General features: G+C 40.6%; 1 protein-coding gene and 1 pseudogene across 3 annotated transcripts; one reads left to right on the forward strand and one right to left on the reverse strand.

Annotated features, from left to right (window-relative positions):
* Positions 1 to 5984: 5984 nt before the first annotated feature.
* On the forward strand, positions 5985 to 18956 carry LOC119647630 (akirin). Of its 3 annotated transcripts, none has more exons than XM_038048685.1 (5): positions 5985 to 6389; positions 6831 to 7105; positions 7170 to 7369; positions 17402 to 17558; positions 17654 to 18956. In XM_038048685.1, the coding sequence occupies exons 2-5, from the start codon at positions 6880 to 6882 to the stop codon at positions 17662 to 17664; spliced, it is 594 nt and encodes a 197-aa protein (XP_037904613.1). In that variant the 5' UTR covers positions 5985 to 6389; positions 6831 to 6879; the 3' UTR covers positions 17665 to 18956. The 3 variants fall into 3 exon arrangements, 2 of the variants coding, with proteins under 2 accessions (XP_037904613.1, XP_037904614.1); XM_038048686.1 differs by lacking the exon at positions 5985 to 6389 and adding an exon at positions 6435 to 6772; XR_005248912.1 differs by lacking the exon at positions 5985 to 6389 and having other exon boundaries at positions 6880 to 7105; positions 17654 to 18117; positions 18175 to 18956.
* Positions 18957 to 21833: 2877 nt separating this feature from the next.
* Positions 21834 to 23769, reverse strand: LOC119648587 (annotated as a pseudogene).
* Positions 23770 to 24928: the final 1159 nt, after the last annotated feature.

Raw genomic sequence — 24928 nt, forward strand, 5'->3', positions numbered from 1 at the left:
TTTCATCGAAAAAATGCATGTTTTTCAACGGTTTTTCGCAAATTATTCGAAAACCATGCATTTCATGTAGTAATGATATTAAGCAGAAACAAAGCATATTAAATAACAGAAAGAATGGATCCTTTCCTTTATTCTGTAGATATAACATGGGCAGAGTTATGGCTCGTCAAACGTAAATTCGCAATGTTTTAAAAAAAAATTAATATTTTCAATCAGTAACTTTTAGTGGAAATTGATCTAAAGCTCTTTTGAAGAGCTTGAAAAGGCCTTTAAAATGAGGTTGGATAGAAGTCAGTGAGGTAAATAATAAGCTAGCATTGGAACGAAAGAATACTGCGTATTGCAATGCGGGCACGAGCATGATCTTATCGCGAAGGCCGGACTCTGCGAGCCTGTGTCCATCTTGTGTGAGAAATTCCCTATTCACGTTTTCCAATTCCTTAATTCAAAGTATCCCCTAATATACATATGTATTTGCGAACTCCAACTCCGCCGTTCATATGAGTTCACTTTATATGATGATGACGTCATACACGTCTTAGAGCGCTATAAATTCACGTGAAATATATAATTTCGACCTTCTATAACTTTGTTAACAATAGTTAGATTTTTGTCAAACTTTCCAAAATTATGCGTTATGATATTATTTATAACCGTACTTTTGTACTTCTAGGATAAACTTAAGAGGGTTTTCATGTAAATTTCTAAAATATAGTAGTATACTATTATTAACTTCATTTAGACTGATATTGGAATCAAATGTATTTTGAGGCCTAGATTTCGTTTAGATACACTACTGTGATTTTTCAATTTTTTCCATTGAATTCTGAGGGGGGTTCTGAGAACGAGACCTGTTATACTTTTTGGGGCACACATTTTGAGTCCTCACTCCCCTATGTTTCACCCGCTATCAAAAATATCATTAGTTTTGAAAAGTACTAATTGAGCCTTTTCATTCGGAAACCCATATGATCATATTCTGCGAAAAAAATGTACACCCCCTTTCTCGGGTAATCCCCTTAAACCCAGTGCAAAATGATGCCATCCATTGTATTGAATGGGATTCATAGACTACACGTTCTCATCATATCTCTTGACAGTTGGTTCAGTCGTTTCGGAGTTAATCGAGTGTGACATCGAATTGATTCTAATAAGGTTTTGTTTTACACAAAACCTTAAAAAGAGTTGAGGAGAAGTCGATTTTTCATATAGGGACTTTAATATTTCACCGAATGTCAATTATTCAATAAATCAGACTTCATTTGCATGGCCTAAGATGCAGTAAATTGAAATTGATAAGCTTGAACTGCTGTAACTATAGTTGAATTTCCATGAAACTACAGAATTATGCGAGACACTATCTTCTATCCTAGTACAAAATTTAGTATTCCTAGGTTGAACTTAACTAGGGTTTACTGGTCAGTTCCAAACAAGTTGGTGATAAACTATTATTAAGTTTATTTAAGCAGATATCGGGATGGCAGATATTTTTAGGCCTAGATTTCTTATAAACGCATCGCCCAGAATTTTTCTAGATTTTTGGGTAGGGTAGTTTTTGAAAATGAGTCCTATCCCGCTTTAAATGTGCGCATTTTGACCCCTAACACATCCACTTTTCAATTTGCGTGAAAATTCTACTTATGAATTCATTGGGACCTTTCATTTGATAAACCCACTTTACATGTATGGGAAGCCTCCCTTTAAACACCACCTAAATTTATGTCATCACTGCTGTAGCGACTTTGGAGAAAAGTGCTGTAGCGACTTTGGAGAAAAGTGCGCGTGACAGTCCGATAGACAGTGAACTGATTTTAATACCGTTTTATTTTAAACAAAACCTTAAAAACGGATGGTACTTGGGCGCAAGCTTTTGGCGAAACTCTGGACCGCTAGTTCATATAAATCTCCTGGCCCAGACATTTAGCAGAATATGTACTTGGTCTCCATACCGATTTGCCAGATTTGGCCATGAATCTGCAAACTATTTTAGTCTAAACCTTCTTAACTACTTTGTGTTGAAAACTCTAGAAAGTGTCTTAGACATCTACTTAAGGACGATTGTGGAGATATTGTCTTTTTCCAATTCTAAATTCGGTTACCTCAAACGAAAATCTGCCAAAACCATTCTTTACAAGATAATGAATATGGTTGAGCGAACATTATACCATAAGGGATACAGCTACCTTCCATGATATAGAAGAAGCATTTAACAAACTCAGTACGAAAACCATCCAGGAAGTTTGAACCAAAATATGATTAGAGACATGCTTTACGTATTGGATGGTTTGTACGCTAGACATGCCGACGACGTGGAATTGGGATCTGCGATGTTCCTAAGATTTTGGAGGGAGTAGCGAATCAAATGAACCTGTGAGCCGTTGAACGTGGACTGGATTCACCACTAAGGGCTTGAATTTCACCTCCGGTTTTAAAATAGGCAAATACTGCCATTTTCTTCCAACATAAAATATCCTTGTATGATCCTGGATTTAGAATTAAATTGAAGATTAGATATAGAAGTCCTGGGTAAGAAAGGCGGCATAGCATTCTACGCCTACCAAAAGCGGTTTTTATGAAAAAGTGGGGTCCTCATCCTAAAGTGGTTTTTTGAATTTCCACAATTTTAATTCCGAATTTCAACAGTTGTATAGTGACCGGCGCAGGTGGCCGGAATCCAGGAAAATTAAATATTTCCACGCCGCCAGCTCGTAAGAATTGGCAAAAATGCAAAATCCCCGGATTGTGGTGGGTACCTTGTTCAAAAGGGGAAGCGGCCCAGCTTCAGGAAATTGAAGGATTTCCACGTTGCGATACCGGAAACACGCTATACCGCAGAAAATCCGTGGCCAGAGGACCCGGAAAATTGAAAATTTCCACGACCCCCGTGATGTAAAAATAGGCAAAAATCGGAATGCGTCGTACGAACGGGGAGGCCTCCCAAATTGCAGAAATCCAAGTATTTCCACGCTGCGATGCCAAGGACGTGAGCAATCGTTTGAAATCCGTGGCTGACATAGCTGAATCGAAATCGGGGAAAAATTGACTACTGATTGACTATTGGATTCTCAATTAAAGCGGGGTGGAAGACCGTCTATGTTGCAAGGTTATGTCACGGCATTTTCCAAAGGCAAATTAAAAATGTGCTTTAAAATTAGAACGAGAGTTTTCTCGGATACTTTCGGGGTATGTCAGCACCTTCCTAGCGGAGATACGTTGACGAGTGAGGTGTGATCCGACTCGTCGTCATCAAACTCTTGAGTCAGTGTAGGGTCGAACTGAATAGTATGTGCGGTTTGCTCAGTATCTTCTCTGAATTCTCTGGTACAGAATTTTGAGAGAAACGAGAGGACCGATGAGCTGATCAGAAGGAGTTATATTCTTGATTACCCGTGCCTTGACAAAGTCGGTGTCTCATTGGTTGCCGTGAGGAGTAGAATTTACTCGAATCGCTTGTCAATTGCTGACTCCAGACGGGCCACGCTGCCTGTACTAAGTTGAAACAGATTTGAACCGCCAACGAAGCATTTTCATCTGACACCGCGTACCTATACTCGTATATTCGTGGACACTTTGTATACTTGTAAAGGTTACAACTAACATCCTGCTTTTACATTTGCTCTTCAAAAACTGTCGGAATCATGCGCATGTCCTATTATTATGAAGGAAAATTTAGTCACACGATGGGAGCGATATTGTCTTCGTCACGATATTCAAATAATATATTGGTCCTAAGTTCAAATAAAGAGGCTATGAGGCAACGTACTTAGCACTATCCTTAAAATGCTGAGATCAGGTAAAGAAATAAACAAAGTATAGCTGGAATTACTCCACAATGCCATATCCTACCCAGTCTCTCTTGGTGACACAGCCCCCGACGGGCCGACCAAGAAAACATTTTAAAGTCGTTACAAAAAAATGATCATGCCACTTAGCAAGTCTCGGAAAAAAAACGTAAGTATTAACGTCGGAGCCTCACACATTCTTGTCTGGTATCTTCATTGGTAAGATGGGGGAACTTGGAAGAGCCTTTCAAAACAGTTGTATCGATATTTGCGTTTTGCAGAAGCGTAATGGTGTAGTGCCAAGAGTTGCAATATAGAACACTTACGCTCTAAAATAGCTATAAATTCATATAATTTGGTATCCTTCGTGCTCAATATGATGTTGGCGTTGCTATCTCTGAACCTATTGAAAAAGTCAAAATGTTTGATGACCGCTTAATAAAGCTCACCATTATCAATCCAGCTGACCGCATGATTCATTTTCTTACCGCCTACACACCGCAGACTGGTCAAGCTGATGCCGAGAAAAATTGTGATATCTAAATGAAGATTCGTGAGAAGAGATGCCTCTATCATAAGTTTTTCGTCGATAAAACTCTGGTCAATTGGCGAATTTGCACGAATGCCAACCAGTCGGGATAGTGAGAGAGATCTAATCGACTTGTCAAAAGAAGACATCAGCTTGAGTGGATTTCAATTGAAAAATTTGGCCATCCTCCAGCGTCACAAGGACTGCCGACATTTAGACCAATTTTACTTGTAGTTTCCATGCAAGTCTAAGAGCCAATCTAATGAAATCGGGGAAAGCAATAGCTCTTGAAAAGATAGAGGTACGAAAACTTTGGTTCAGTAACTGCTTCAATCTCGTTATGGAGGGGGTCACCGGCAAGAAAGCAATCTAGAAAAAGAAGGCAGTCCCCGCCGAATATTCGCATTACCGATTCGGTTGTCATCCCATTCCAAGATTTTTAAATGCTTTTTTGGCAGTCGCAATACACTCAGTTACTCATGGATAAACATCGTGAAAAGTATCGCCCTCTCTGTATTGAATGTCTGGATATAGAAAATGCATTTGACCGCGCGCCACACAAACTCATTTGGAATCATTGACATCGCTTACTGCTAGCGGAGCTGGTGTGCTGGATTAAATTGCTCTACCGGGATGCGAAAAGTAATGTGGTAGGTATATATATCGAAACTGCTCCATGTACCTATGTTCATCAAAGAAGCGCTCTCCCGTCCTTTGTTCTTGTCATGGACACAGTCACCCAGGACATTGAACACCCAGCAGATGTCACATTGTCTATGCAGATAATGTTCTTCTCTCTTTTCACAGCAAAGTTGATCTCGACCAGCTTGTCTTAAGTGGAATGATATAAAAGCAGGGGAGGTTGAATCTGTCTTGAAAATTTATATTTTTTTTTTATGAAATTCATGATTTTGATGGAGGCTGTGATTGGAGAAGGGATATCTCGTTCCCTCCTCATACACTCCCTTCGGGGATAGAGTTGAAAACCCAACTTTACAAGTATAATATAAAAATAGATCCACTTTCACATGCCATAACTTTTAAAGCGGGAAGGGGACGCGTTTTGTCGCCTTCGCCCCTTCCGGCGTTCGGACTGACAATTCAAACTCTACATGCTTGACACCAGACACCCACTTTAAGGCGCCATAACTTTCTAAGGGAGGCGACTGCCGCCAATTTCCAATCCTTTCTCCCTCAAACTGGTAGTTTCCAGGTATACTAAAAATGGTTCCAAACAGCGTTAAAGTACAAACCTAACTGTATGGCCTCTCAAAGAAACTTAAATAATAATAATAAAGCCCTTTGAAACTAAAAATTTGAAAGAGAATGATTCTTTGCTTAGGGCGGGATATTTTCTCAAATATTCGATTAAAAACTTATGATTAATTATATTTACTGGGCTTGCAAGATAGAGGTTGTTTTTTAGAACAATTCGGGGACCATTTATTCAGTTCAATACATACCCCAAAGGAATGTCTTTCAGCCATTGTTCCCCGTGAGGACACATCATACAAAAAAAACCATTTCTTTTCAAATCCAAATTTGTCCGATAATCAGTACTGCCAACATTCCACTACCAAATTAAAACTTCTGAAATTCGAGACGAATTTTCTTCGATTTCGAATGCTGTGTGCAGTCTCGCATCGACAAATTGCTATGTGTGTGTGCGTTTCGGAATTCCGACGAGGTTGGTCGCCCGTGCGAGTGCTCAGCCATTTTGAAAAGTTTGTGGACGGAGTCAAAAACGTCGCGAGCTACTCAGTGCGTTGAAGAATTTCTGACAAATTTTACCCTAAAAAACTGAGAAAATCGGTGGCCTTCTAATTTTTCCTATCATATGTGTTTTGTTCTATCGATTAAGCTGTGTGTGGATGCGCGCGTGGACCGCTTGTGGTTGAAAAGTAAATAATTATGAGATCATTGTGAAAAAGAACGCGTGAGTTGCCTGTTCGTCGCCACATTTTCCCCAAAATAGGCTGTGAAAAAACTGCAATATTTTTATCGCGTGTACATTATAGTGAAAGCGAAACTCGGGAATAAGAGCCAGGACAGCTATAACTGCGAGTTGGAGGAGTTTGGTGAGCTTTTCTGCTAGTTTTACGACTTTGTGGATGCGTGACGAATGTGATTTGAATAGAATACTCGCACAAAAGCCAGGCGACAGATTGGGATCGATAAGAGATTAAAAAAGTTGGATTGTAATTAAGTTTTTTGCTCGATTTTTGATTGAAGTTGAAGTTTTAATTCGATGCGCCAGCGTTTGGCGAGTGTGTGTGTGTTGCGTGAGTGAGTTCCCAATAGGCGATCCCGGTCGTTAGAGTGGGAGAGGCGGTTCTTTTTTGTTGTTTTCCTTTTGTCAGTTGGTAACTGGCTAGCTGTCTATTGAACTGTTTTGGCTACACAAGAGACCTCCGAAGAAAGTCAGAAACGGACAAAAAAGGATCGAGTCCCTTGTGTATACGTGCGAACAGCGTAGAGAGCGAGAAGGAGCAAAACCTGATTTCGGCCTTTTCTTCTAGTGTAGCGCAATTTCACAGAGGATAGCGTTGCTGGACGTGATACTTGACAATGGCGTGTGCAACTTTGAAACGGTCTTTGGATTGGGAGGCGATAAACCAGCGTCCGACCAAACGGCGCAGATGTAATCCATTTGGGAATTCAGGAAATACGTCGCCGGGGCCTTCGTCGGGCTCTAACCAGCCCGGATCGCCGTCACACAATAGCAACAGTCGCCTTATGGTGGAACCACACCAATCTCCCTTTGCGGACACATCAGTGGGCAAAATCTCCCCAGGTGAGTAAATCCTTGTTGACTTGGTTGTGTGGCTCCACGCGCTGACCAGATTTTCTCATTCAAGATAAAATGGCACAAAACATTCGGGAAGAAATCATCAGATTGCATAGACGTAAGCAACTTCCACTTTCCTCCTCGGCGTTGGAGCGTATGCAGGACTCAGAATCGAGCGGATCGGAAATGGGACCCGACAGCCCACGGCGTCCAGACAGTCCCCCAAGCTTAGTCAGACATCCCGAAAAAGCTTTATTTACATTTAAACAGGTTAGTGTCGAAAGAAAACGTTTATGTGATGACAATGATCTTGAAAATCTGCACGAATTGAGTAACTCTTCCGAAGCTGGCTGCTGACCATGATTGAAATGTTAATGCTTGCCTCTAGGCGAGTTTCATTGCTTTGTTTTGTGTATTGTGATAATTCGGGTGCGCGGATAATCTTTATTCAAACAGAAAACTTAGCCGATTTAACTTCTTTGTTGAAAAGCAGTTACTGAGCTAGGGAATTGGTAGTGATAATTGAGAATCTTGTTTCCGATGGTAGGAAATACAGTTTTAATGGGGTCGTGTTTGCAGAGCTCGACTAGAAAATTGAAATCACTCGTTATCATATTTGATTTTTAATTTTAATTTCAATCGCGAGGGTCGATTATAAATAAAGTACACTCGTTCGTTGGCAAAGGTTGTTATGATGTAAACCCAGTTGAAGGATGGTGGCATATCCTGTTTTTATGACTCCTGGGCTAGATACATTCTAAGTTTCATTGTCGGACACCGCAAATGAAAAATGTTCTTTGTTATTAAAAACCTAATATTTTACTACAACTTGCTCCGTTTTACGACTAGAGGTCATTTGATGGTATCAAGCTAGAGTTCAGTTGATAATATGCAAATTTAACGCTTCAGTATCCTTTCTCTTATAGGAGAATGTGCACAGATGCATATCTTGTCTTTGTCGTAATTTCCAATGTAGGGTAGTATGCATGGTTAGACACGATGATTTTCATATAATGAAGCATGTGCGGGGCGTGGTAGAGCCAAATCTTATTGAAATCTAGTGCAAAAACATTTTAGCACACTTGCATGCTTTAGTGGTGACTAATTAGCGTGGTCAATTTCCTTATCCTTTTGTATTAAAAAACCTTTATTCTCAAGAAAATTGAACGCGTCTAATACTTCTTTGCACATGACTAGCTAGCATACCCGCTAGATTAAGAAGCTTGTTTTAAGATACAACTGCGTTTATGCTACTCGACGCAGTTTTAAACTGCACCGTACGTCAATATATCCTTATATCGTTTTGTAGACAGCAATGCATACTTAAGCGACTCTGAGCGACGCAGCTGAGCTGCATAGCAGAGAATATTTTGCAGTGTCGCATGCCATTTCCATATAATACAGTCAGTGGATTGCTCTGATATTGTCAGTTTTGTTAAAATGCCAAAATAGGCAGTTAGCTATCGCGCTAGTGAAATAGGCGCATATCTCGTCGCGACAGTTGGGCAGAATGTAGTGCCGCGTAGCGTTGATGTGTACGTACGTTTAAGGTACGACCCCATTTACACTATGCTACGCGACACGACATTACATTCAGCACAATCGCCGCGGCATTGACATATTTCACTAGACAACTGCAAGCAACTACACATTTTGACATTTTAACAGGTGAACTCAAACCAAAACTGAAAAATTGTAACATTCAACTGAGTCCCTTATATGGAAATGACACATGACATTGCAAAATATTCTCTGTCAGGCAACTCGGCCGTGTCATGTCGCTTGGTTGAATGTCACCTCGCGCAGTATTGCTCAAGTGTGTTTTACGGTCTACAAAGTCATAAAGAAAATATTGCCACAGGCAGTGCAGTTGTGTGGCCGCGTCGCGTAGCGTAGATGGGGTCGTATCTTTACGCTACGCGACACGATACTGCATTCAGCACAACTGTCGCGACGCGATATGCCTATACTACACGGCAGCCGACTGCAAACAATTGCATGTTTTGACATTTCAACAGGTGGATTGAAACCAAAACTGAAAAATCGTAGAAGTCAGTGAATTCGTTATATGGAAATGACGCGCAACACTACAAAATATTCTGTTAGGCAACTTGGCCATCTGAGCACTCAGGCCGCGGTGGCTTATTGTACTTGACACCCCCATCTAACGGAATATCCCGGATTCGTTAACGTATCACAGGATTTATGTTAGTGGATGTGATGTTACCCGTCGTAACTGGAGAACATCGGGATCGAAGATCTGATGCGTCCATAGGCGGAGAATTCACATAGGAAATGCTCCGTGGATTCCGCTTTCTCACTGCAGGAGGGACATTTATCAATCTTGAATAATTCCTATTCTGAACATATGTCCAACTAGCGAATTATGGCCTGTGAGAATGCCTACAATACTCCTGCTTTTCGACAGGATTAACTTTGCGGTACACATGTTCGATTCTGACAGGAAAAGTTTGGTGTGTCTAGCAGCATTTAGGCTCTGGCATCTGCCATTGTGGGAGGCTTGTTCCCAGTTTTTGAAGACAACCTTAGCCAATGCTGCTACTGGTTCCAGTCCCATGGACGAGGTTGAACCCTCTTGCTAAAGCATCCGAGATTGCATTTTCCTCTACGCCACAGTGACCAGGTACCCAGAGTAGTTCCACCGTATTGAACCTAGAGATGGAGGTCAAATTGTTTCTGCATTCCTGATCAATTTTTGATGTGACCAAATGGCTACTCAACGCCCTCAATGCAGCCTGGCTATCATTGCAGATTGCGATCCGCCTGCCGTTCAACCATTCGTCAATCATCCACTTTGCCGCTCTTAGGAACGCATATACTTCGGCTTGAAAAACGGTTGCATATTGTCCTAAAGGAAAAGCCCACTTCTCGTTTTTATTCGAGGGGTAGACTGCGGCTCCAGAACCCTGTTCTGTTTTTGAGCCATCGATGTAGAAAACTTTCGTACATCCCGCCGCGCATTCTTTTGCGACTTCCCAGTTCTTTCTACGCTTCAGGATAACTTCATATCTTCTACCAAACAGATGTATGGGGACGCGAGAAACGAAAGCCAGTGTAAGAATGCCTAATGATAGCAACGTATATCACACGTATATTACCACATGACGGCTAACTCCCATATATCGAGGCAAAGGACCGTTCTCATAGTCTATAAGCTGTGTTGTTGGCTTCAACTTTACCTCAACATGCTTGTTCAACAGAAGCTTTTTATCTAGACTGACTCCCAGATATTTCCTTCTTCGGAAGCTTGGAAAGGTTGTACCCTTCATTTTTGGGAGGCAAAGTCCATCCAGTTTTCTTCTTTTTGTGAATAATACCATTGTGGTTTTATTTGGATTAACTGAAAGACAATGCCTGAGGCACCAACTGTCTTATCAGATCAGCGGCACGGACAGCCACCTCATCAGCATAAGCTTGAGCGTGTATTTGCAAATTTTGCAGTGCACATAGTAGTGAGTTGATCAGCATACTCCACAGAAGTGGCGACAGCACACCTCTTGGGCACACAGCAATCTCTCCGTTAGCATAGCATGGATCCACTTAAAGCATCATCATCACCATGCGCTCTGGCGGCATCACAATTTTTGAAAAGGCGCACAGTCAAACGCCCCTTCAATGTCCACGAACACCCCCATCTCGTATTCACCCTTCAGAGTTGCATCCTCTATTTTTGAAATCAAAGAATGAAGAGCAGATTCACAGGACTTCCCACGCTGCTAAGCATGTTGGTTTTCATTAAGTGGGTGCGACCTAAGTGCCTTTCAAACCTTTTAGCAAGAATGAAGTCAAGCTGATCTGTCTTGAAGTTCTTTGGATTAGAATAGTCATCTTTTCCAGGCTTCGGTATGAAGAGAATCTCTACCTGCTGCTAAGAGGTAGGCACATAGCCGAAAGCAAGACTTGCTGGAAAAAAAAAATCTCAGTAATGGGTCTAAGCGCAGCAGCATTGCTGGATAGTTGCCGTCCAGGTGATTTGAAATGTTCAAAGGACAGTATAGTAGCTCACACCTTTTCATAGGTGACAACCGCTTTCGCAGTGTTCCAGTTCACCTTGCAGCATTTGTGTGTTGAAGGGGTTGCGAGAACCGTCAATTTTCCCCCTACCACTTCTCTCACCTGTTTTTTCGGATGGTGTACTTCCAGGAGGGTCTGTACTGATTCCAGTCTGGAGCTCGTGATTTTCTAAGAGAGTCTAACTTGGCCGAGTCATCTTTTTTAAGGATTCTGCACAGCCTTATATTTACGCTGTGAGTTCCAGAAGTTTAACCAGTTTCGTTCTTATTGCTTTTGCAGTGTGTGTGCAGTTCAGAGTTTTCAATTCATCTTCAAGCGCCAAAGGAGTTCTTAGTCGTCTAGGGAGCTGTACTTTATTGCCAAGAAGTTCATTGAACTTTGTCCAATCCGTATTCCTAGGATTTCGTCTTTGTATTGCAGACTGTTCGCCCGTAATAGTCAGATTGAATTCTAAGTGTCAGTGATCTGACAGTGAGATCTCGTCTAGCACCCGCCGGTATGTAATCAACTCTTAACACTTTTGAAGTACAGAGTGTTAGGTCATTTACTTCGCTTCTTCTCGGTCCCACGAACGTAGGGGCACACCTTACGTTTGCAGTCATGGGACCAGGCAGGCAACCTATTAAGAGCCCGAGACCACTTGGTTCTGCATGTGCTACCAGAACCCTTAGTTCTTGCGTCGATGGAGAATGCAAACAATCATAGGGTGTTTTCCCTCTCGCCATTAACCTGATATTGTACGATGACTGTAACTAAGCCCTGGGAACAGAACTGTCTCAACATGGTTGCCTCTAACCGTTTTGACAGCAGTACACAGGCTTGCAATCCTACACAAATGAGAAAATTGGGAATGGATCTTGATGAAGATCTTCCAAAATACATGTGTGTGTGAAAACAGGTTTGGCTTGAAACCCTTCCACATGTGAATGGAGGGTGCAATTTTTTTTCACAGAATGTGGCCATGTGGAGTATCAAATGAAAGGGCTCAATTAGTACTTTCCGAAACTGGACACATATTTATATCTCACATAAATGTACGCTATATAACTTTTATTTCTTATGCCACCCTCTATCCCCACCCCAAATTTCATGTCAATCAATCTTGACTGAAAGAATTCGGAAGGCGCGCGGGATTTTCGGCTTTAATGACTGAAATAAATATCTAGTATGCGGATGGCTCGAGCGGTTATAGCGTCGGGCTGTCCCAGCGATAGGTCGCGGTTCAAATCTCACTAGTGGGAGAAAAATTTGTTATCGTGACTGGATATCGTGTGAATAAGTAACAAATCAGGCTAATAAGCTCGGACAAGTGCAATGCTGACCACATTTCCTCCTACAGTGTACTGTTACGGTCTTGGATGAAGTGCTTTAACACACTTCAAACCCCTGATCCAATTGGATCGTTGCAAGAACGATTATTATTATGATTATTATAATATTTAAGGTCACAAAGGGTTGTCTTTCTATGAATTCCAACTCTCCTTGAAGAACTTTATATTGCTTAGCCAGGCGGGTCTTTGAAATCGGGATAATTCCTCCCCTGCTTTACTATGACCATCATACTAAAATTTTATAGATAAACATTGCTCTTACCACAACCCTCTCAACACATTTAGTATAGTATTTATAATAAACGATCTTTTAATTTTCGAATTTTCCAACCCACTTCACCATTTTATTGCTAACAAAACGACGACTCCCAATCCCTATGTGTTCGGCAGGCTCCAGGAATTGTAATAATGACATTTCCAAAGTGAAGGAAGAATGAAAAGTATTGGGCCAGTAGTAGTACAAGGTAAAATCAAAACAGTTCAATAAAGGGGAAATGCGGCTGTTCAATTTTCGTTCGAGATTAGAGGACGAAGTCAGGGTGAACCACCGGAAAATGCACAACAATTGCTATCTCAATAATTCAGTAGCTCAAATCCATTTGCTTCGTCTTTCCCCATTGTAAGAGACTAAAGTATCCAAAGGACCACACTCATATTGCCGAGCCTGGTTAGCGCAGTAGGCACGTACCGGCAGGGGAACGTATGGTTAAATTTCGCTAGTTTCAGGGTTTTTGAAATGACTTTGCTTTGGTGGTTATCAATATTCAACTCGAATGGGTATTCTGGGCATCCTCAAATCTATAAGTTCTTATACATCTATCGTTTTAATCTTTTATCTAGAGTTCTTCTTCTGGTAAAAATGTTCATTTGCCTTTGGTTATCAACTTGAAGATTTGATCTGTGCCCGGTGTCACTCCTATATGTGTAGAGGTGTATGGAGAAAAAAACTGGACCGAGGTGAAAATTATCGCCCGCACTAGTTGATAGGCCAAACAGGGAAAAGCTTCAGTTTAACACGAAATTGCAGCGATTCTTTGATGTGTTTAATCTGTGGGACCAGCAGAATAGTTTTACTCTAAATTCATTGTAGCCGTCCGTTTTTTTCTAATATGCAAGGTGTGGTCATTAACTTGACGGATGTTGAGCTTAAACCTGGAACCCAATGTAGAAGTTCCCGTACACTTCCTCTTCCGCATAGAGGTCGCACGGTGACAAATGAACAGTCTTTTTCCGTTGCCAAATCCATAACCTTTTGATAAGTCCAATCCGAGGGGGTGTTCCTGGTTCCTATACAAATCCTAATTGAGGGACGTCTTCCCCTTGTCGGATTTGGTCCACGAGAGGATTGTTATCTCTCACTTACCCGTCCGTTCTGGCATGCAAAGTAGTATCAATGGAGCGAGTAAAATGGGCATTTAACTGGTTCCATAGATACAAGTCTGCAGGTCCGGACGGCATCATTCCTGCGCTAGTAATAGAGGGAATGGATGCCCTGGATCTACATATTCGGAATATATATCGCGCATGCCTAGCACATGCTTATATTCCAATTAAATGGCGTGATGTAAAGATGCTATTCATTCCCAAACCAGGGAAACCCACCTACATAGATGCGAAAGGTTTCTAACGTCCTTTCTACTAAAAGGGCTAGAAAGGCTAGTAGATCGGTTCATAAGGAATACATACATTCCTAAGTGGCCACTTCACCATAGACAAAATGCCTACCAAAAAGGCAAATCTGCGGATACAGCACCCCATGAGATTACGGCAAAAATTGAAAAAATGATGTTGCCTTGGCGAATTCATAGCCATTGAAGGTGCCTTCCATTATCTCTTATTCGCGGCAAGACAGCATGGAATCGAACCGCTGCTGATAAATTGGATCCTCACATGCTAGAGTGGAGAAAAATCCACATATCGGTCGACCAGAAGTCTATTGAAGCAGAATGTCTTAGGGGCTGCCCACTCGGAGGGGTTCTCTCCTCGCTGTTATGGCTCTTGGTAATGGATACCCTGCTGTGGCTTCTGGAGGACAAAAAAGTCTTCGTGCAAATATTTGCGGACGACCTAGTCGTAATAATTACCGGCAAGTTTGCTGACACAGTATGTGACTGCTTGAGTGCAACTCTGCATGAAATTCACAGTTGGTGCCTCCGCAATGGACTCACGGTGAATGCTAGGAAGACTGAACTAGTTATGTTCACTAGGAACGTCAGGTGAGGCAGCTATACGCTACCTACCATAGCAGGGGCGGAAATCCAGCTGGCACAAACAATCAAGTATTTAGGAGTACATTTCGACTCTTAAGTTAATGTGGAAGCAATATCAGAAATTTTGCAAATCTGCAATCGCTCTGGTGCTGTAGGAATGGGATAGCTAAGACTTGGGGATTTTCACCAAAACGGGTATACTGGATGTATACGTCCATAATAAAACCCATTTTGATGTATGCATACATCGTCTGCCAAGACTGAACTTTACTAACAGCAGGAAGCTGCTAACGCAGATTCAGAGACTTGGTTGCCCAAGTATTACTGGAGCAATGAGTACTACGCTGACTGCGGCACTTGAAGCTATCCTAAATTTACCCCCCATTGACTTGGAGGTGAAACGGAAAGCAGCCAATGACGTATAAAGGCTCGATAACATTGGGGCGTGGAAATGCGGCCAATCACACAGTCATGCGTCTATTTGGAAATTCCTTGACAAACATCAGGTAGCCCTGATGCCGACCGATCATATGGTTTCCAGATTCGTCTTTGAAAGGACATACACTGTCGTAATCACCGAAAGAGAAGAATGGTCGACAAATGGCCATGAGTTTTTTCAGATTACAGACTTAATAATCTCCACCGACGGATCAGTCATGGAGGGCGGATCGGGCGCAGGGGTGTTCTCGGAGAATCCGATTATAGAACTGGCCCGACCCCTCGGAAAAATGACTATATTTCAGGCGGAGATATATGCCATTTCAATGGCAGCAGAAGAATGTCTGCGACAAATATGGAGGGGTCGCACCATTCGAATCTGTTCCGACGGTCGGCATTATCAGCACTAAATAGCAACGACATATGAAGCCAGTTGGTGTGGAGTTGTCATCAGGTGCTGTTGAAATTTAGCTGACTGAACGAAATATTCCTGATGTGGGTGCCGGGACACTCTAACATCGCTGGTAATGAGGAGGCTGACAGACTGGCTCACCGAGGGTCTGGATCGACAATTATGGGGCCAGAATCAGCTCTTGGAATCCGACCATTTACTGTCAAGTCTAGTCTGAAGGGTGAAATTGCAAGGATTCAGGCAGCCGAGTGGAGAAATTTGGACTCTTGCCGGCAGGCGAAAACCCTTGTGAAAGAGGCCAGAGCCACTAAAGCATTTTTGTTGTGCCTTCAGAAGTGGGGCATGAAAGCCCTAGTAGGGCTTTTAACGGGGCACTGCTGTGGTTTCGGCTATGTGCAGCCAATGTGAGGAGGAGGAGGACGCGGCCCTGTACTTTTTATGCAGCTCTCCGGCCTGCTCAGATCTCGGAAGAAGACACCTTGTCAAGGTTTTCTTCAATGAAAAATATGCACACTCTCTGCCTTTGGAGGGAGAGAACGCCGTAGGCGGGAAGCCATTGAATAGGCGATTTACGAGGATAGTACAATGGGCCTAACAATGTCCTGAGTACCCGGAGCGGCAGCTTCCCCCAGTAAACTAAACTAAACTAAACTACCCCTCCGTTTCCCACTGGAGAAATTTCTTTGTTTCTAAAGATGCATCCGGTAGGAAACTGAATACTCCCGCGAAATACTACTTGGTCTTGTCGGTAACTGACTTTCGACAGTTGTGATCATAGCGAAAGACGAATTTGAAAAAAAATACATAGGGCATTAGATGATAGTATAGTGTCCTTGATATTGTGGTTAGTTACAGTCGGTCAAGTAAGAGCGTGGTCGTGTTAATTTATAAAAAAATTTATTTGATGAAACTTTCATATTCATTGTACACATTCCAAACAATGATGCAATTCGGTCAATAATGTGTCCAGTCACCACCGGCGTCGATAATTGCCTGGCATCTCCGAGGCATGCTTTCTACTAATTTGACGGCGTATTCTAGTGGCAAGAATCTCCAGATCCGACGAATTTCGTAAGACAACTGCTTGAAAGTGTATGTGCGTCTTCCGCGAAGCTTCCGTTTAATATATGCCCACACATTTTCAATAGGGTTTGCATCGGGCGACTGCGACGGCCAATCCAATGTAACGATGCCAGATTGAGTCTTCCACTAAGTACAGACCTTGCTGCGGTGTTTAGGATCGTTGTCCTCCTGCAGAATCCAATCTTCATTTCTTGTGATGAACCATCGTTTGGCAGATGGCAGTAAAGCCTTTTTGTAGATTTTTATTATTTTCTCGGCATTTAGGTTGCCAGTAAAGAGGTGCAAAGTGCCGAATCCCTGCTTTGAGAAGCAGCCCCAAAGATGCACCTTTATTCCATGTTTTACGGTCCGCTGAACAAGCCTATTGGTGGAAGTCGAGCCACGTTCTGGTAAATCATCGACATTTTTAGTCACTTCTGTACAAATGCCTTCGACTTTCTTATATATTTAGCAGCCGCTGATTGCGACATTTTGGGACCTTTCGGGTGGATGCAAAGGAACGCAGCCTCGTAGCGCGACGCGTACTTAGCACTCATGGCGTTTAACGTGATTCTCTTTCAAAAGATCAACGATAACTGAATCTTTGTTGACAATGCATCAAGCACAAAGCTTCCCTCTATCGGCTCGCGAAGGAATTAGAGCGAAATCTTCCATTACCTGTCGGTGAAGTTGACCACGCTCTTACTTGACAGACTGTAGATCTTCTGTTACCAGATCTGTAGTTGTAGACAAACCAATTAATACTGAAACAATCCACGTAAAAGATTATATCTTTATGTATTCTCTCCTTCAGGTGCAATTAATTTGCGAGCGAATGCTCAAAGAAAGAGAAGAAGCTCTGCGTGAACAATATGATGCTGTCCTAACAACAAAATTAGCGGAACAATACGATGCATTTGTGAAATTCACATACGATCAGATACAAAGGCGATACGAAGCCGCGCCGAGTTGTAAGTATAAATCTTGTTCGTTCTCTACGTTTTTGCTGAAAATTGTCAGAATTCGGTTGCGCTAATTTACTGTTTTTGCTTCTCCTTGCAATTAGATCTGTCGTAATTGGATCAGCAATGGCGTTACTGTTGCTAGTCGCGAATCATTTTGTCATCAGTATCGTCATTAAGGACAAATCATCAAACTATTAATACTTTACTACAACTATATCAAGAGAGGATATTTAATTCCAATAACAAACAACAAACGTACATCAATCAAATAACACTACAAATTTCGGTTTACTCTATTTCTTCGTATTTTTTTCTCCTTTTTGAATTTTCAAATAGCAAATATTTTACTTTTAGTTTATTATTATAATTATTACAAGAATATATTGAAAAAGATCATTTATAGAGCTAAGATTATATCGACTTAAAAGAAAACAAACAACCACAACAAGAAAGCGTATAGTTGAAAGCAACAACGTGAAACCATCCGAGAAGTAGCTGAAATCATTGTTCATGAAAGCCCGGTTTGTTGTCCAAACAATTTGTTGTCGAACGACTTAATTTAGGAGTATATACCGTTGTTTCTTGTTCTTTATCTCCATTTTATTTGACTTTTTATTTCTAGTGCATTATTTGTATGATTATATATAGTTTACGTGAAATAAACATTGATACGCTGATTGTAATTACCAATGTTATGTAAGGGACGTCGAAACATAACAGTTTTTCTTGGAATTGTATTATATTGTCTTGAAATCGGAGGACTATCAGTCGAGAGCGGGAGTTTCAATCCAAACTTGATAACTAGGAGCAGAATCCACAAAAGTCTGAAGAAAACTCATTTCACGAAATGGAGATAACTAACGTGGAATTTCATTTATGCGCTTGTAATAAAATTAGAGTTAAATTTACATGTGTTTATTTTCAATCCGCTTTCGTCCCTTTGTTTCCATCTAAATACACTTTTTTCATTTCGAATAGTGCGGATTCATATTTATAAGCAAAAGTGTAAAAAAAATATTGCGATAATTTATAGCTGAATAATGATACAGTAATACTAAGGTCGATATCCATTTCAAACTGATTAGATTTAATTGTATTTTGTTTTTCTACGTTCAGTCGCTCGCCATACGTTTTTGGTACGGTATCAAGTTTTCAATTGGCGACCAAGCACTGAGAGAAGTCGGCGATAGATGGTTAAGGAAATTACATACTTTAGATTATTTTTAATGTATACAATAGAGTCAACGTAATTTTAGAGTAGAATTTGTCACTATGTTCTCAATTTCAATCCTGATTGTTGTGCCACGAAACGGACATGCTGTTCTGTACGAAAACAACATCTTGACAGAACTGGCGGGTGAAGGAGAAAGCAATTGGAAATAAATTTATTTGGTTCAATCAAAATTGCGATTTTATATTGCTGGGGAAAGAGAGATGGAAAAGTTTTTCTACCTTAAAATTTTGTAAGTTGATAGTGATGAGCCGAAAAATTCCATTGGTGTTTTCCTCTACTTGGCTTCCATATTATCAAATGAACATTCACCCGTAAAGAGATTTTTGCATTCTCATGGCTGTGTCTGCATAATATTTATAAACGCATTTCCCTTCCACTTTCATTGCACTGTTAAGCCCCATTTAAATTTGTTTCATTGGAAAAAAGCTGCAACCATTTTACAAATCATCACTGGTGCTGATTCCCCCTTTCTCGTCATATATTCTTCTCCAGGAATTAACAATTAGTGAATCTTGAAGTACTCGTTACATTCCGATTCTTGTACAAAACCGAAGTTAGGGTGGAATACATTAACCGATCACAATTTATGCTATCTTCCAAAGGTTTCATTATCTTCAATTTGTGTTAATTTCTTCATATTAGATGGGAAGGTAACCTTAAAATTCCTGGAGGAGAGGGTCAGTCGTGAAGGGAAATGGCTAAAAATACGACCCGAAATTTAAAAAAAAAAGAAATATTGGCTGGGGGACAAGTAAGACTAGAACAGGCTTCAGTAGCTCTGGAAGATGGGAAGTGCTGATCCGTTTCATATGGATGCCTACTTTTTCATTAATTGTAACACTACCAATGGGGCTTGTCTGTCGCAGCTTTTCAACGCCGGGTGCAGACTGCAAAAACCATTAAATGATCTACAATTGTTTCCCTGTTATATGTAATTTCTGTTCTTAATAGTTGTTCGCCAAGCAATACACTGAAATATGTAGCTACCTCAGAATGAATGTTCTCCCCATTATTGAAGTAATCTCAAACAGCCAAAAGTTTCATAATGTTGCTCTGTAACCTGCAAAATATGTTAGGCGCCCATTGAACTGAGTCAAGAGCATTATGCATTATTTATTAAAGCATTTTAAGTCCCGCTAATATCAAAAGCTGCTTACGAGTAATACAAAAAGAAAAGCATTTTCCACTCTAATCTTCTGTTTACAAATCACTCCGGGATACATCGCCCTAAATACGCCTCATAACTCTTTCCAAATTGGTTTCGTGCCTACATAGAAACAAAGACAACTTGCACTATCGTTTATATATATATATACAAAGTACAGACAAATAATATAAAATGCAAAACAAATATATAAGTAAGTAAACAAAATACAACAGATCAAAATAAACAAAAAAAATATTTAAAACTAAGAAATGTTAAAGGAGGTTACAGCGTGTGTAACAGTTTGTTTGCTCTGTTCTAGTAACTTAAGTTTTTTTTGCATTTGCAGTTTGCTATTACATTTTTGTGCATAATAATGTTTAGTTATTTTCCACTATGTTACGGATATAAGTACATACATTATAATAAGACAATGAGACAAGTTTGAAACACGCGAATTAATTAGACAAAAAAAAATAATTACGGAACTATGAAAACTTATTAAATTTATACTCTTGTTTAAATAATAAAAAAAAAAAGAAAAATATACTCTTCGGAAAAAGAAACGAGAGGTAATGATATGATTACATTTAGAGTTCGAAATATGTTTAAAGAACGCAGTTTATAAATTATCAATGAGGAGATGACGAAGAATAAAGCATGAAAGTAACGACTTTGTTGTTTTATTTAAGCGCCTGCATTTGAGAATGTTCGGTGGGGTGGATTGGAGGCGATTTGGTTGAAAAATATGCAGAAACGTTTTCACTTTCGATCTATTTGATTTTTAGATGGCTTCTAAGCAGAGTTGGGCAAAATCATAATCATGATTACGTGATTATGATCGCGAATTTCATAATTACGTGATTGTAATTATAATCAAGTTCTTGTAATTGTGATTGCATTCATGTAATCATAATCTTCTTGCATTTTCAGATCCAATTACCTTATCCTGTTTTTTAATAAAGGGTATATTTACGTGGCGCAGCGGGGTTAACAGCATTCGAAATTTATTTTATTATTCTTTGAAATTTTCACGACTTATTCAGAACATATTTCTACGGTCCGCAAACTAGGATAATTGCGATTCATTCAGTAGTTTCTTTTATTCATTGAAGAAGCCGTGAAAAAACACCAAAAATTCACAAAAAAACTTTAGCACGGCATTAAAAATTTAGCTATTTTTTTATATTTTTTAATAATCCTAGTTTGCGGACTGTAGTTAAGTCTTTACATTAAAATGCCGTTTACTTTTTTTTCTTTAAAACGATCACAGCGCCTTCTAGCGTGGCAGCAGAAAAAACCTTTTTGGGAGATGGGTGTATAAATTGCTCTGTATTTCAATAACAAACCATGTGATCGGGCTGGAAAAATTACTATGTACGCTCAAGATATTAATAAATCTATGGTGAAAAATTCGTATCTTTATCCAATTCTTCACAAAAAAATTCTAAAAAAAGCCAAAAAAATGGCCTTCACAGGGGATGACTCCCTTTATTCGACTGACGGATGCCACCACCGGTGTTCTTCGTGGCGGAGTAGGCGTTGATTTTCAAAATGGAAAATAACAGAAGTTAGGAAATGATTATTGACGTTTTGCTTTTCGACCAAAAAAACTGCGAATTCTCCATTATAGCCAAAAGTGGAAATAAATTATCGTAATCCAGATGCCTCTTCAACTTCACTAGTAATCCATGCGTGTATACATACTGACATGCACAATAGATGATTTATTGGTCGGCAATAGTCTTGTGCTGAGTAGAGTAGACATATTTTTGGACATAGAGATCAAATAAAATATTATTATTACACTTATATAAAAGTCTATATAGCCGTTATCCTCGGATCCGATAGGTTGAACATAAACCTGCTTATAAATCTTTGCGCGTAAATTAGTTTTCCTTTTTCATTCCACTTCTATTGCAGCTCGACACACACGTGCACGCAGGAGATTGCGACAAGCCAAGCTTTCATCTTCCAAAAAGAAATATTTCCCAGCTCGCTTTTGTTCAATATCCTTCACGGATGAATTGTTATTGATTCGTGGACGGAAATTATTAGGATCTCGTCGGAAACTGATGCCCAGGAGCTCAAGGAAACGATTCATTCCGTTAAGAAGCGATTGGGAAGTATGTGCAGTGGTCTTAACAGACGGCTTTCCCTCCAGGACAATAACACGATCAGCCAAGTAAGTAGCCATGATGAAATCGTGCTCTACCATGAACCCGGTTTTCTTTGCATATAAAATGTACTGTTTGATAACTTTAGAGGCAACAAGACGCTGTTCGGAATCCAAGTAGGCCAAAGGCTCGTCAATCAAGCACATGTCGGCAGGTTTGCCCAAACAAAACACCAATGCAACTCTTTGCAATTCTCCTCCGGACAGATTTTGCACTTCTTGGTCCATAATTTCCTCAATCTTCATTGGTTTCATCACATCAGCAATAAACTGCGGATGTACATAAGCGTCACGAATCTTTTCGTGTAATAAATGCCTAACATTTCCTTGGGTTTTTGGTGAAATCTTCTGTGGTTTGTACGAAATGTGCAACATCGGGCGGTCACCGGGTGCCGCGTCGGTCTCTACATTACCGGCTAACATTCTAATGAACGTTGTTCTTTTGGTTCCGTTCTTTCCGAGCAGTACCAAAATTTCAGAATCACTGAAATGTCCTTCTTCAACGGTGAGCTGGAATGAACCTAACGTTTTCGACATTCTCGGAAAATCGTAGTGATTCATTCGTTTGACTTCTTCTTCAGTGGCAGATTCTGAGACCTTGAATGTTAAAGATTCTGTTCGGAACCTCATGTTTTCAGTTAGTACGAAACCGTCTAGGAAAATGTTGATACCTTCTCGAACAGAGAACGGCATAGTAACAACACTATAGCAACCAGGAAGACCGTACAAGCAACAAATAAAATCAGACAGATAATCCAGAACCGACAGATCGTGCTCGACTACGATAATGAACTTATCAGGATGAATTAAATGCCGAATAATCAAGGCAGCGTTCAATCGCTGTTTGACATCCAAATAAGACGGAAGGCTCCTCAAACATGAATATGTCGCCGTTTTGAATGCACACCATAGCATACGTGAAACGCTGTAATTCTCCACCAGACAATGCGCAACCTCTCTGTCGCATATATGCTTCAAATCCAGCATTTCACAGATTTCTTCCTGATTTTTTCGTTCATCTCGCTCGTCCAGTAAGGCACCAACAGAGCCCTTAACAGCTCTTGGAATCTGATCCATATACTGGGGTTTAATGAGCGCCCTCAAGTGATCCTCTAGGATTTTTGTGAAGTAGTTTTGCAGTTCGGACCCTCTGAAGTAGGCGAGGATTTCCGTCCAATCTGGCGGGTCAATGTAACGCCCCAAATTCGGTTTCTGCTTGCCAGCTAAAATTTTCAAGGCGGTCGATTTGCCAACACCGTTTTGACCTACAAGTCCTAGCACTTCTCCGGGACGCGGAATGGGTAGTCGATGCAACTTGAATGAATTCTTTGAGTAACGGTGCGTCGTGTGTTTATCCAGGTGGCTGGGGATGTTGATGATGGTAATAGCATCGAAGGGACATTTCTTCACACAAATACCGCACCCAAGGCAGAGTTCCTCAGACAACGACGCAATCTTCGAGTTGGGGGTGACTTCAATGCAGAGTTTTCTCATCCGGACGACGGGACAGGACTTCTTGCACTCCTGGCGACATCGCTTCGCCTTGCATTTGACGTCGTTGACGATAGAAATCCGAGTCCGCTTGCCAGACTCCTCGTTGCTGCGATCCTTCGACATTCTATCAAAAATTAGGAAATATCCCGAGTGAACAGGCGAACGCTCTCTGCGTTTCATTTGTATGACTTTCAGCTGAGATAAGTTTGAAGAAATGCTATTAAGGATGGCTTTCGATGATCGGTGATTTTGATGGTTTCTTTGAGTAGTGTGGAGTAAACAATATTTTTCATCAGCCATAAGGGATCGCTAGACAGGATAGGATATGTAATCGCATAACAGGTGTTAAATTTCTGAATAGGCTCTGATCACGTTTTGGTATTTTTACAGGGCTCGGGAGGGGCGGTGGCCAGTGCATAATCTTCTTGTAACTTAGAATTCTGATTGCAATTTCATTATTTGCAATAGTAGAAGGGAGTGAAGGTAATTACAGCAAATGCAGTTAGTGGGTCGTTTCTGAATTGGAGGGGGGGGGGGGGGGGTATTTATTGTTGGGTGAGGACACCTTTACAATCTAGTTATTACTGATGAAAAATTTGTACTTTTGGGATTGGTATGGAGCATTATTTTGGAGGTTGCTTTTGCTATGTTATTTAGATCTTTAGAATTTAATTTGGAACATTTTTGAGGCTAACACCCATTCGGCACAATACGACGGAATATTGGGTATTGTATTGGCAGGATACACGCATTAAAACACTATTGTACAAACGCCTGTGTCAGTTCTAGACAAATGTCGTTTCTGGTAAACCTCGGTAACAGACAAGCATATGTACTTGTGTCAGCCAAATGTCTGTTTTTGTCTCGAGACATCAGACAGACATATGAGTGTTTATGTTAAATAAATTTTCCCATATGAACCGTACATCACGACAATGGCTACTTACGAAATACACCATATATATATATATGTACGTTTATGAATTGGGAATATTGGTATTCTTGTGCGTATTCCAACTCACCAAATCGGCTTGCTACGCACCGGCTCGTAGATATTTTTGTATATATATGCCCATAAATTGAAAGCAATCGACCGCATCCCCATTTCGGGACCTCTATATGTGTAGCTTGACGGATTGTTTCCACTTTGTAGTTTGTAGGCATATACATATCTACGAATGTAATCACAGCAAGCCGAAATGATGAATTGAAATGTGCATTAATATATTTTTGTATTGCAACAATACCCGTAATTGCCGAATCTTGTTGTAATGATCACTACAATGTTAGTGATGTAATAATAATGAAGTCATTTTTGTTTTGCAAAC

Source organism: Hermetia illucens, chromosome 2, assembly GCF_905115235.1.
Source record: "Hermetia illucens chromosome 2, iHerIll2.2.curated.20191125, whole genome shotgun sequence".
Classification (NCBI taxonomy): domain Eukaryota; kingdom Metazoa; phylum Arthropoda; class Insecta; order Diptera; family Stratiomyidae; genus Hermetia; species Hermetia illucens.